We start from the raw sequence: 15,038 nt of genomic DNA on the forward strand, positions 1-15,038 counted from the left end.
CTTGTGATTTCCACTTTCACGCCCATTTGACCACATAAAGTCTATTCCTGTCATAACATGCAAATGCCTTTTGTTTATCTTAACTCATGGAACCCTTATCCATCCTCCAAGGTTCAACACAAACAACACTTCTTTAGACCCTCGTTATCCTTTGTCCCTCCAGATATAACCTCTCCCTCTTCTGAAAACAGTAGAATACTTTGTCTTGTCATTCATTTTATTTTGCTTTGCATCTCATCTCACTTATGATATTTTGAAATCCTCAAAGACAGAGACTTGTGTCATTTAGGATACCAAACATACCACCTTATTCAATAAGCATGCGCTAAAGAAATAAATTAGTTGAGAAGATCCCCCTCTCCAAAAGTGAGGATTTATCACTGAAGTATACCAATGAGGCAATAGACTGTATATCCTGGCTGAATAGCTCCTCTACAAGAACACAAAGTAATTGCTATGCATGCAGAATTTTCTCTTTCTCTGTTATCCATGTCTTACATTAAGGGAGCACCTCCTCTGAGCCAGACATAGGAAGAGGGTGGTACCAAGTCATGAGGACACAGTTTTTTCTCTGGGCATGTTTAATACCTCTGAGACTGATGTGCATGCAAATGGCTACAATGTAAAATAAAAGAAAGTTTAGGTGGGAACTTACATTAAAAAGATATTCCAGATATAAAAATTGCTAAATGATGAATGGGTTTATAAGCATACTTTTGTGGAATATTCTCTATGAAACTTTAGAAAAATCAAGTAGATATCCTAATATATCCTTGAATGTTAGTTTAGCAAACAGTGATGAGTTTTCTAGAGCAAGTCTCAAAAATTAATAAATCTTGCAGAAATAGTATATCTACTTTTCATAAAGCTACTCGGGCTTCCTAAATGTCCAGTTTGTTTGACTGGGGCTGGAGTTTTGAATCACAAGGTAATGTAAGTTACAATATTGTAAACAAAGTTTGCTTGATAAACAAATGTTTTAAAGACTTGATGAAAAAGGATTCTGAGTTTTCTTAAAAAAAGTTTATAATGAGCTCTGCCTGTGTTAGGGGTTGTGATCTTTGTTATAATCCATACATAGTATGTGCTTAGTATATGTTGGCTAAACCATGACAGTTGGAGAGCCCATCTGTCTATGAAGTTCTATAAAATAAGGATTTTTAAATTTTAGCTTTGGAAAGAAAAGGCTAGTTAAACATAGAAGAGTGCATGCCACTCCAGAGACTATTAAAATGTTCAGATGGGTAACATAGTCATATTTTCTAAAACTTATTTGAGTTATACAATATAATATAATCAGGAGCTAAGTGATATTCTATAACTTTTGAATACTGATTGTACTTCTAGTTTTTCCTTCCTGTTACCACTCTGTCCAGCTTAATTCAGACAGGAAAATCGGTACATTCTTTATGATCAGAAAGCATTCTTGTGTCATTAGACCATGCTAAATTAATCGTTTTTATAACCTGACAAGAGACCAAGTCATCATTACCTGGGGGGAAACACCTAAATCATCTGAAGATGGCTATTCAGTGCTGAAGGAAAGTTTGAGTTGACTGCTTTAGATACTAAGTCTCAATTCCCAGTTGGCAATGGTCAGGTTTGCTGAAAAATGGACAGTTTCCACCCTCGGGATGGGTCAATTATACTGGGAAATGTATAGGAGAAGAGCTTGTCAAGGAAATTCAAGGAACAGAGCTGATATGTTCTAAAGGGAATTCTAACCTAGTCCTCAGATTGAATCATAAATGCTTATGTTTCATGGTCATATACAAATGTGCAGAAGATAAAGAGGAAGAAGCTAAAGAAAGAGCAATGAATGGAAGGTGTGAGAAGAAAAAAAATCAGGAAAGGCATAAAACGATTATATTTCAGCCTATCATTTGTTGAGATGAGAATAAAATACTGACTTGGGAGCAATTTTGATGGTGGTTGAAATTTTTTGATACACATCTTTAATGGTGATTCATAGTCTGAGTATTGCACTACATTCAAGTCCCAGAATTCTAACAAATCATTCTAGTAACAAACTATGGAAATTCATTGTTGTGTTGCTGGACTGGACAGCAGTCCAGTCCCTGGCTGAATGATTCTATATGTGATTCTTACGATTTTCTTGTAAAAAGAGACATCTTGCAAGAAATGAATTATTGCAGTTGTACATTTGTACTGAGTATGAAATGGGATGTGTAGTCATAAAGCAATTTGTAACCCCGAATCCAGGCTGCCATTTGTATTTAAACATTCATTGCTTACAATCCACTGCTCCATACCAATTCAATTTGGTCAAGTGTCTTCTTGAAGACTTATTTATATTTTACGTGAAGATTTGTTATCATCCATACTTAATTGTCATTCCTTGGAATGTTTCATATTGATTACGTACCTACCTTTTGCATTCATGTTGTTCTGCCATATTATAATAATGGTTCTCAAGATGAGCGAGACTCTTTTAAATTAGTATTTTCTTCTATTTCTCCAGTTATTTATATTGATCTCATATGTTTTACTTGCATATGGATGTATGCAGCTAAATACAGCCTCAAAAAGAAATAGGAAATAAAAATGATTAGACAATTTGAAATAATACTGATAGCTAACACTCCTATATGGCTTACTATTTTTCAGACCTAGTTCAAACTGCTTTACATGTATTGAGTTATTTAAGCTTTAGAACAGCCATATTAAATATAACTACTATTAACTACACTTTACAAGAGAGAAAAGTGAGGAGCAGAGAGCTGAAATATTCTTACTGAGTAAACATGGTGAGTAAGTAGCAGACTTAAGATTTGAACCCGGACAGTCTGACTTCTTGGTACTCTACTCTCTACTTCCACAATTAAACTTTTCTTGGTTAAGCAGTACATTCAGTACCTATTTTACTTCAAAGTTACATTTTAATATGATTATTTATTAACATGGGTATCCTTCCCTGAGCAAATTATGAGATTGCAAGTAAAAGAATCTTGTTTTATTAACTTTGTCATATATATTAGTTCAATAAAATATTGAGTACTCCTGAATTACAGCTTATCATTGCCCTGAGATATTCTTTCTAGAGGACTTCCATTTTGTGGTTGTAGGTTTTACACAAAACTTTAAAATTCACAAGACCAAAAAAATGAAATTGTTATCACTAAGTTGGATGTTGTTTTCATGATACTCCTGTTTCTTAATTATTTTTGAAAATAGAATAGCATGAATGAAGTAGACTAGATTTGAGTAAAACAACTTTACAATCATGATACTTTGTTGAAATTCTGTTCTTTTTATTACTCTTTCCTATAGGGTGCTGCTTTAATAAGAATGCTGGCTAATTTTATGGGCCATTCAGTTTTCCAGAGGGGTTTGCAAGTAAGTAAAATGCTTTTTATTTTCTTTTACATTTTTCCTTGTCAATATATTTCACAGCTTAGGAAATGGCTAATACAAAATTGCTGAACTTGGTGGAAAACTTTAAGATGTGTAAGTTAAGCAATGTCTTCCTATGTGATAAATGAAACTTCTAGATAGGATACTCACGATATCAACTGACAAAACTTGAACTGTTGAACAATTTAGAATCTGTTTGATTTGCATTTTTAAAGTAATTTTAAAATATGCCAGATTCTAAATGTTCTATAAAAGACTTCCAGAAAGACCGCCTTCTTTTTCTTCCATTTAAAGATTCAAATAAGGTGAAACAAATTTTGTTAGCATTATTCGAATTATGTATTTGAGAAATCTTAAGGCTATTTTTCAAATATATACCTTTTAGGTTTTTGTTATTTTGCTGTTGATATACATAGATTATTTGTTCCAAAGGTTTTTAATTGTTGTTATTTTAATTAGAAAATATGTTTTTCTTAAAGGAAGAAAAAGATACAGTTTTTATCATAATGTGTTTAGAGTATGAAGTATAGAATCTAAGAATGAATTCTTAGAAAAGGAAGATTATTAAACTTCTTAAAGCAGACACAAGTATATTGAAAAAACTTTTATTCCATTGAATCTGCTGGAGTAAATCATGCTTCTAGTAGCTGTGATTGATGAATTATTTATGATGCATTCTGCTACTTAGAAGTGTCCTTTAAAGTAAATTGATGTTCACCTGAAATACAATTATGCTAAGACAGAGAGAGCAATCAATCTTATCTGTTCTTAGTAAGCTTTTCATTTTGAAATTTAAATAAACTACATCTGGGTCCAGGTCATATTTTAGTAGTAGTATTCTATCTGTACCCCCAAATAAACTGAAAGATAAAATACAAGGCAAGAGTTAACTATGTTATGACAAACTCTCTCTATATACTTAACACAACAAAAACTATATATAAAAATAAATTTTTTGAAGAATAATTTCCCTCAGAAAATATTTTTACAGATTTGTTCCAGAAGGGTTTGAAATTTACTTTAATCAGCTCTTTCCATTAGGGACACCTTCAGAATAGCTGAATCCATTGAATCTATTTGCTGTATGTTAACAGCTCTATTCTGATCACATAGTTGGGAAAATCTTTTTTTCTCAAGGAGTATCCTTCATGAATATCAGCTATCTGGAGGAATGTCCTTCTTTATCCCCATTCCTTTGTTTTTCCCCATTGAAGTTGTAGCATGACAGTTTCAGAAAATATCTAACTGTTCATAAGGGCAACATAAATTGAATTTGATTTCTTCATAGCAAGTTGATGTGAAATCATTTTCTGTATAAAATTCTTATTGTTTTTCTTCATCTGTGTGTATGGATTTGCTCAGCAGATTGAATAACTACAGTTATATTATTTGGAAAGGATTATTATTTTGCAACATTTTTGTTCATCCTGTCATACTTTCTATGGTGTGCAAAATATATCAATTTTTAATACATTCTTTTCCACTGACCCACTCTGCTCAGTTTTATATGAAACAGTTAGAATATAGCCTCTGACTCATATCATATTAAACTTTCATTCCAAGCTTGTATTAATGTGTGCCTTTATGCTCTGATACTTGATTTGGTTAATTTTCAACTGAGGTACTCTATGTTTGTCAACACTGCATTTCATTTGCCTAGTGACATCTCATTGATCAGATAGATCTGTATCCTTCAGTACTTCGCTTGCAGCTTTATTTATACTCATCACTCAAACTGATTTAGTGTATCATCAGCAGTTTGGATTAGTTTACAGTAGATCCCTACATCTAGGTGATAAATTATCATCTCTTGTGCATGAAGATGTATGGGATACATTTTGGAGATGACCTCCTGAATAGACACTTCATGTCATGGTGCTGAGTGGTCACAGAGTTGATATTAATGTGCTTCCCGTCCAGAAGGCCCTGGGGAGTCTTGGTTTACAAGTTGTTGAAAGAGGTAATCTAGGCTGTCAGCACTTATCTCTGCTGGAAAACCTATGAATTGTTTTTACATTAACCATGGTTATTTCCATGTTGACAAATGAAAGTTTACTATTTGCAATTCCAAATTGCAGATAGTGTGTTTTTCATATATGTTTTTATTCTCCCCCTTTTTTTTCTCCTTTTTTCTCTTTTTCTCTCTTGCTCTGTTTTCTTCCTTTCTTCTTTTTTTCTGGACTCAGACCTTAAACTTCATGTTCCACATAGGAACAATGTCTTAATGCTCTTTCTTCTTGATTTATTATCTACCTGAAATTTGTGTTCTCTTGCAATTTATATATCCTTACGACCCACCTTAAGGTCTTTTGGAAACAAGGTAAACTAATACGTACATGTATATGCGTGTGTGTATATGTATATGTAATATAGAAAGGTAGTAGGTTTCTGGGTTAGTTCACATACTCATATTTAACTTATAAAGTATCGGTGTAGATTCAACTACATTTTCAATTTTTTATAATGTTTTGTATGGGAATATATTTTAAATTTCAATTTAAACATATATTTTTCAGCAGGAAGAGACTCTAGAGGCTTTCCGAGAAAAATTTTGTTTCTATAGTCATATTACCCATTGGATCAGCTATGAGAAAGTTTAGGAGAACAATTTCTTACTGAACAATCACAGCTTTTGTTGGTGATTTGTTGGTGATACCACCAGCAAATTAGCTTCCATTTTAATGTTTTAATTGAAAATGGAACTGACTGAATTGAGCTTGAACATTTCTGTGGTTAGATTATGTGTCACTAATAAATATTTTTAAATGCAAAAATGTTTACATTTTTGCAAATTCTACATGTCTACTGTTCTATGTAATCCATTTCCCAAAATGATAGCAGGCATATTTTGAGAAACATGAGGCAATAGAATAAATAAGGAGAAATAATTCTCATTTCTATCTCCAGTTAATAGTGGTTTTCTGCAAGTCACTAGACCTCTCTTGACCTCTGACATTACAGTTATGAAATGTTTAAGAGCTGAACTAAATACTATAAGATTCCTTTTATCTTTTATATTCTCTAAATCTAGGATTACTTTAATGCAGTTTACTAGTTAGACAATTTGGGTCTGATATATTTAATTTGGGACAGCTGTTTTAATTTGATGGACACATTTGTAAACTAGATATGCAAGAGTGAGTGACTCCCTTTTTTTGAATCTTTAATCATTTGAATATTAAGACTGTATTATATGACTATCAATACATATAGAACTATAACTGTAGTCAAACCAGATCAGCATTTTTGTAACCGGGAGTTTTTGCTGGTAATAGTTTTATTTTGCTAGTATAAGGAAACAACTTATATTTCCTTGGCTTTTATTTACTTGTTCACTTTCATAATTGGCTCTGGATACTTTATAATTTTATGATTAAGCTACAGTGGTTTTAGATGTTATATGCTAAGAACTGTTGAAATTTCTTGGTGATTTTCAGTGTAAGTTCCATCTTCTAATGTTGGAATTTCTGCTTGAACTCTTGAAATCTGCTGAAACCAATTCTATTTATTGGTTTTGCATTTAGGTATATTGGAGTTGGTTTTGAGAAGAGCCAACATCCTCCTTGATGAGTGACGTTACAGGGAACTCAAACAAGGGGAATTTACTTTTTCAGAGACAAGAAAAGCTACCACGGTGGCTCAGTGAAATTTAGACCTTCGAGTCCTGCATTCCGATTCTGCATCCTACACTTTCCTTGTCAATACCCTAACTCTCACATAAAAGACCTAATAAATCCATGATATTTACTTGAGTTGTAATTTTGCCACTCAGAATTTTAAATCATAGTTTTCTTTTTGGATACATTGATTCTAAGCCTGTAAGAGATACATGATTCTTTTCACATAGTCATAGATCTCTGGTTCCCTGCCAAACCTTCAGCTGAGAATTTAAAGCACTAAGATTGTTGTTTTGGTTTTTGTAGTCTCTCCAGTCCAGTCAGAAATAGCCAAGCCTCTCAAAGACTTTGTAATTCTCCATTCTGTTATAATGTTCTATTGAAACAGTTATTTGTTTTCCCAATGCTTATTCTTCAGTTTAGGAAACTATCGATGATCATTTAAGAAGCTGTTTTGGCCCTGAAAATGATTAACTATCATGATCCTATCACTCATTATTAATGCCATTACCTTCTTTAAATCTAATCAAGGCAGGCAAACAATTGTAGATAACCATCTCTGAGGGTCTACAATCACTTCTGGTACATAATTCTGTAACATACTAAAACCCGTAGTAATATTTCAAGCAGAAAGGGAATTAACATTGGATATAGTCATTTTCTAAAACTGTTGGCAGGGTTATGGAAGTAAAGGTCAGGAAAGCCACTGCCAGCCTTCCAGAAATAGAGACATTTGGGTTTCATAGGGAAGTAATACACATATTCTCAGCTGCCTAGAGTACACCTGAAAGCCACTGGCAATACTTTACCCCTGCCTTCTGCCAAAGCCCACATGCCTGCTCTCTGCTATCTGAGCAATGACAACTCCTCCTTCTTTACTGCTATCCATATCTTTTATGTGTGCTTTTCATTTTGCAGAACATAAAGTTGAACCTAACTAGCAAAGGATTCTTGGAAATGTAGCATTCAAGCTTCTAACCCATACAGTGCACAAGAGTATAGATGGCAGGGGAAGTGGTGGTGAATGGCTAACCGTCTGACACATTTGATCCATAAATGTCTTTGTTCTATTGATTAAATATTATTTGCATTATTTTTACAGGTTGTTTTATTACCATATGGAGATTTAAAAAGTATTAACTCCTTTATTCATCTCTTCTTTAATATTGTATTAAGACCATATGATACTTCTCTAGCTAGAGCAGAGAATGTTCTCAGCTGATTTCAACAATTTTACCAGGACATATGATGAGAGATATAAGGAAATCAAATCAACAATTACCACATTTTACTAACCTCATAACTTCAATCCAGTTGCTTGTGGTCTGTAATCTCCAATTTTCTCTTTGAATGAGTTGATTTGATTATATCAGGATGAATCAGTACCAGTAATATATAAAATTTGTAAATTTCTAAAGTGATTACTCATAAAATAAGGATCTGGAAAAAAGACAGGAGTTTACTACTGTGAATAATTGTTTTGCTTTTTGATTAACTTACGAATTTAGCCTTTGGTTTGCGTAATCACAACTGTAGGATCCTCATTCCTACCTCCCCAGGTGGGCCAATCCTCCTGGGATAAGTTGCCTAAATTGCTTTTGATTTAAGACCACCTCTATATAGGACATCTGGAAAGCAAGATTATGTGTTCTCCCAACCCAGGACTTTCTCCTAGCAATAATTCCAGAGAGTAATGATGACTAAGAAAACATCTGCATAATACATGACCTATTGCAACTTAAGCAGAGTCAGTGAGAAATGCAATAGGCAGGTTGGCAATAACCAGAAACTGTCTCTTGCACAGAAGCTCAAGTTACACGTTTTAAATGTAATATCATTCTTACCTTTAGCACCTCATTTTTGTTTGTGGTATACACATCTCCAAATTCCTTCCTAGGTCATTTGTAAGGACAAGCTAGCAAGATCACTCATGGGTTTCATGCCTATTTAATATTTATATTATTGGAATCTGGTTTTGTCATTAAAATGTTGCAAATATAAGTAGAGTCCTTACTAATGTAACATTGGGGTGGAATATATGCAGTGCAACCCCACTTCTATCCTCTCTTCCTCTTGGACAGACTTTAGGACCCAGTGTTGTTGAATTTCCCTTTCTGTGTGGTACCTGGAGTATAAATATACTGCAATTTTGCCCTCAATTTTTGTCTGTCTCTGTAGAAGTTCTTAGTGATTTCACATATCTCCCTGAAATATTCCCTTCTCCTATAAATAAATATTTTATCTAAATTCCTTCTGTAATAAAAATTTCTCACCTTACAGCATCTTTTGGTAATTCTTGCATCTTTGACTTACACGGTTCTTAGTGCTTACATGCATATACATTACTATTCGTCCGTATACAACAATGCTTATAGTTAAAATATTCATTTGATCAATAAATTAGAATCTACTTCTTTAACCTTATTTTTATAATTTAAGTTCAATAGCTCAAATCCTGATTCTACATAAGTAGAATAAGTCTTACTTTTAGAGTAAGTAATTCAAGTAATTATTCTTTCGGATATATATCTTTACATGGCTTGGATTTTTCTTATTTTTTTTTTATGTTTTAATCTCCCTAATTACATTTTTTTTCAGATTTTTCTGGAAATAAAAATTAAAGCTGTAATTATGAAATCCTCACATAAAATTGATTGGCTAGGTAGCTATTAAAAAAATAATTAGTACCTGTGCTATGGCTTTTTCTTTCAAACAAAACAATATTGTTTTAATGATTTGAGCCTAGTAGTACCATTCTTCATGTTGTTATGAGTCAACACCAGGGTATTGAAATTATAAAGAAAGATCATTATTAAGCTTGATATAAACTCAAAGCCTAAAATCCCTGTCAGAAATTGAGTCACCTTCCTGCTCAAGCAGTGAGGGTAATTCACCATCATCTAAAATATGGTTGAATAAAGAAAGATTTATCTTGATTAGTATTTAACTGCTCTTTTCCATAAGGTAACCTACAACAAGATGTTTGGCTCCAATTATCAGGGTGGAAATTGCTTATGCAAATCAATGTAAGGCAATGAGGTGTGGATAAAAAGCAAAAAGGAAATATCATTATTATTGGTTTGTGCTCATAAAATTCTGATAGCCTGAAGGTAATGACAGGCACAAAGCCATAGGGATTATTAGTAGCAACAACATACTCAATAACTTGTGTTCCAATGTGGTATTATGTGGTAACATGTGTATGCAGGATTTTTAGTTGAAAACTGCAGGCTTACATTTGTGAGAGAGTGTTTTGTCCCTTACATGTAGGTTTTCAGATAAGTAAAAAGTCAGAAAATCATAGAGGAGCAGAGACAGTGTGTCAAAGTTAATTTTCTTTCTGAAGAGATAATATTGTGTTTTTATCTAGATGGCAGCTGAATCATACTCAATCTAAAATGAATGACCATAGAAGCTTTTGCTCAAATGTCTCCTAGTTTTGCTTAAAATGCTGTGCAGTTTTAGATATGCTATCGGTAAAAAGGTTAATAACTTGAAAATAATTTGATGTGTTCAATGTCATATGATAATTTTATCATTACTAATTTTTTAATTATTGGATTTGACTTAATTGGCATTTAATTTATTAATGACCTAACTATAAAGGAAAATTAATGAGCATGTTATAGAGAAAGAAATATTTAAGTTTGAGAAAAGATTTGATGGATTTCAGAATTAAGAATTCCATCTTTAATACAAACAAATACTTTAAAAAAAGTAAATAGCATTCTGTATTCATATTTCTGGATCAGAGAGAAATAACTTTTATTCATCAATTTTTAAAATATATAGCCACTGATTGAATCTTTATTATTTTGCTTCTGATTTAAAGGTTGTTAACCGACCAATGTGGCTATATAATATTAACTAAAAAACTCGTATTTTTAGAGATATATATCTCTATTTAATAATCCTGCAGGCATTTGTCTAGCTCAACAGGAGGCCTCATAAATTTATATTTATTGGTTATCTTTTATCTATTAGTTAAGGGCTCAAGATGTATTACATATTAGCTAATCGGGTTGATATTATAAAATGACATTTTTGGTTATTTAAATGTATCTATGAAATTATTAGACACATTTAGTTGATGTATGGATGTATCTGTATGTTAGTATGTGTGTAAATCTGTAATTACAGATGCCAATCTGTAATCATGCCAATTACAGATGCCGATTACAGATGCCAATCTCTAATTATGGACATACCTACTAAAAACTGTCTCTGACTCTTTGTACACATTGCCATTTGGTTAGAGTGCTAATTCAGTAGTACAATAAACTTGCCTTACAGGCATTTTTCTGTAACCTACTTAGCTTCTGCATCAGCAGTTTTCTTTCTTTTCCTTTTAAAATTTATTTTTCTTTTTATTTTATGTTCTATTTTTGGAAAGTGCATGTAATAGCCTAGAACTATATATTTGGAAAGGTTACAAAAAATTCCTCCTAATTTAAAAATATTTCTCCTCATTTACTAATATTTTTATAATTGCTTGACATGATTCTGTTACATAGCTTAGTTTAATACTAGTAATATGACATAGGGGTACCATAATATATTTCGCTTTGTCCATGTTTGTGAGCATTTACTTTGGTGTCTAATTTTTGTTAAATAACACTCTAATAATCTTTACATTGTTGATTTTTTCCATTATATTTTCAACTATCTCTTCATATATATTTTTAGGAGCATAGTATCAATATTTTCTCCAAAATATTAAACTAGTGTATAATGCTAGAAGTTTGAAAGTTTTCTGTTTATACTACACTAAGTAAACAGGATTCTTATAAATTTTCAAAATAAATTTCTTACTAATTTAGCAAGTAAAAAACTTTTTCCATTATTTCAGTGTATACATTATATCATAAATGAGACTATGAAATATTTTAATACATTCTCTGCTTGCATTTCACTCTTTTCATTTATTCTTTTATAACATTTATCCATGTGTCTTATGCATTAAAATTGAGGTCTTATTCTCTTTTTAGTAACTTTATATAGTTATAAAATAAAAGTAACAAACTATAACATATTTACTACAAACTATTTTTCCTCTATATTTAATATGTCAAAATTATTGTTATGAAAAAATACGTTACAAATTAGTGGCTTAGGAGTGTTGCAAAGACTTAAGTTACATGTTTTGAACCTGGTTTACAAAAGATTCATATGCATCCAAAATTCTCTTTTGGTCTACCTCTGTATTTTTGTTTATGGAAGAGAGAGCTTCATGTTAGCATGGCACACAAAGAAATGGTAGTACCCATTTGTTACACTGAATCTAATTTTCTTTTCCAATCGGTCTCCTGTATTCACCTTCTCTCTTCTGCTCAAGGTTTCTCCCTATGATTATTTTACTGATCATTTTCTTTTCCATTTAAGAACAATAACACATATAAGTGTTAAAAAGTCATTTCTTAATGTTTTGTGCTAACAAAACAAAATTATAATTTATCTTCCTGTACCAGCTTTGCTTAGTTTTGTATATACAGTTCACATACCCCACCATTAGACATGTCCAGTCATTCATTTATTCCACATGTATTTATTATGCATCTAGTCTATGTCAGACATCATGATAAGTACCAAGTATTCAGGGCATGCTGTACACAGCGGATATGGTCCCTGTTCTCATGAATCATGTAACAGGATAAAGGGGACACACGATAGATAGGAAAAAACAAATAAATATATTTTTTGCTCAATGTGAAAAAAATGCTAGGAAGCAAAAAATAGGATGCTGTGAGAAAGCATAGTGAGTGGGTGGTTGGAGCAACTCTAGATCGGGTGTTTAGGGAATCCTTCTTGAGAAGACGGTAGGTATGCTGAGGTCTGAAGGAAGAAAGACGGGGGTCAGGGAGATTCCAAGAAGAGGGAAGAGCCCTACAAAGGGCTAAGACAAGAACTGAGCATGTTTTAGGAAAAGAAAGAAACTGGTGGATGAGTAGAGTTAGTAAGAACAAGAGGTAGGTGAGGTGAGCAGCAGCCAACCATGCATTGCCCAATAGTCTGTGCTAAGAAGATTCCATATTATTCCAAGTGCTGTATTAAACGGTTTTAAACTGGATATGACATGGCTCTATTTACATACAGAACAGTTCTCTGGCTAATTGTAATAATACCCTGGGATTGGGGCAGTCAGCATACCAAGAAAGGGATTGGGCAAAAAGTGAGGAGGATATTTTTATATTCAGGTAAGAGATTATCAAGGCTTAAATGGTTCATAGAAATAGAGACATAGATGGATCTGAAATGTTTTTTAATGGTCGAATACAATGGGCCTAGGGATAAACTGGGTGAAGAGAGTGGTATGCGAGATGAGGAAGAGAATGTAATCAAGAATGATTCTGAGGTTTCTGGGATGAGGACCTGGAAACACGCCTTGAACAACTGTAACAACTGGAGGTTAAGAGAAAAGGAGGAGCCCATGGAGGTGACTGAGATGGAACAGCTAGAGAGGCAGGCAGAGTACCAAGGGAATCGTGTCACAAATGCTTAGAGAAGAGCTTGTTTCAAGAACAAGAAAGTGGCCAACAATGTTAAATGGAGTAACAAGGTGGAGAAGGGTAACGACTGTAAACTGTTCCTTTTGGTAGCCTGTAAATTCATCGATTTCAGTGGAGTAGGTTAAAGAGTGAATGGGAATGTGGAAATGGAAACAGAGTATATAGAATAAAATTAAACAAATTTTTCAAGGAAGGAGATAAGAAAAACAGGGTCAGTTGTTAGAGGGGGATAAAGGCTAAGGAAGATTTTTGTTTTATTTTTAAAGATTAGAGGGAGCTGTAATGGTTTTAAGCTGGCAGAGAAAGGAGATGATAATGTTGGAGAAGTGAGAAATAACTCCAGGACCTTGCTTATTGAGAAGGTGAGGCACTTGTCTTTAATAGGAGACTTATCTCCAGTAAATTTGGAAAGCTGGCAATGGGGAAATCAGAGAAATCCTTTCTGATGACTTATATTTTTTCAGTGTTTTTTGAGAGAAGGTCAGTAGCTGAATGAAAGTGAGATGAGAGTGGGAAGTGGAGAAATTTGAAAATAGAGAATTCAAAGAGTAGAAAGGTACTTTCTGACAGTTTTGAGTTTCTATTTGAATTTGGTGATTATGAATTTATCATAAGCTCAGCTTTTCAATGGCATGATTTTCTTCTGCGATATTCAGCTGTATGATTACAGGTTTAGAGAAGATAAATACTTGGATTCCTCCAGGATTGGGATTTTTGCCAAGCTATTATAATTGAAGGACAGTACAACAAAAAAGATGAGGCTTTTTCCCAGGATTTGATTAAGATGATCTATGAAATCTAATCTGGATACTCAGGGAAGAGAAGACAGGAAGAATCTGATAGACAAATAACCTACCATTAATAATAATAACAGTAAGATTAGTGTCTTTATTGCATTAGTGCCGGCTTGGGTAAGTCTCTTTTGTGCTGAGTTGAATTAGTGTGCCCATTCCATGAGCTGCCCATCAGGGGTCTTGTCATCTCAGTAGAGCTCTGTGAAAGACAGGCTGCTAGACCCCACAACTTGGAAGAACTGTCCAAAACCCATTACTTTCCTATATTTGGAAGGAAGTCTTCTAAGCAGCTTTCCAGAAGCCTAAAGGAAGCTTTGTTCTTAATTTTTCTTTTCTTTTTCTACCGCTCCACCACACCCCCCACCCCACCCAGGAAATTTCCTCCTTCAGGTTAGTACATATAATTTTCTTTTCTTTCCTTTCCTTTCCTCTCCTTTCCTCTCCTCTTCTCTGCTCTTTTCTTTTCTTTTCCTTTTTTTTTTTTTTATTTGGAGTTTCGCTCTTGTCACCCAGGCTGGAGAACAATGGTACGACCTCAACTCACTGCAACTTCTGCCTCCTGGGTTCAAGCCATTCTCCTGCCTCAGCCTCCTGAGTAGCTCGGATTACAGGTGGCTGCCACCTCACCTGGCTAATTTTTGTATTTTTAGTAGAGACGGGGTTTCACCACGTTGGCCAGGCTGGTCTCGAACTCCTGACCTCAGGTGATTCACACGCTTCGGCCTCCCAAAGTGCCAGGATTACAG

General features: G+C 33.5%; 1 protein-coding gene across 3 annotated transcripts in view; it reads left to right on the forward strand.

Moving 5' to 3' along the window:
• TRHDE (thyrotropin releasing hormone degrading enzyme) overlaps positions 1 to 15,038 on the forward strand; it is a 393,091-nt gene that overhangs the window by 265,562 nt on the left and 112,491 nt on the right. For all 3 annotated transcript variants that reach the window (XR_010148080.1, XM_016923853.4, XM_016923855.4), the window contains exon 7: positions 3,292 to 3,357. Coding sequence is in view for 2 of the 3 variants with exons in the window: in XM_016923853.4 (XP_016779342.1) it covers positions 3,292 to 3,357 (66 nt within the window). In the remaining variant the exon portion in view is untranslated. The remainder of the gene's footprint in view (positions 1 to 3,291; positions 3,358 to 15,038) is intronic.

This window comes from Pan troglodytes, chromosome 10 (genome assembly GCF_028858775.2).
Source record: "Pan troglodytes isolate AG18354 chromosome 10, NHGRI_mPanTro3-v2.0_pri, whole genome shotgun sequence".
In the NCBI taxonomy this organism is placed as follows: domain Eukaryota; kingdom Metazoa; phylum Chordata; class Mammalia; order Primates; family Hominidae; genus Pan; species Pan troglodytes.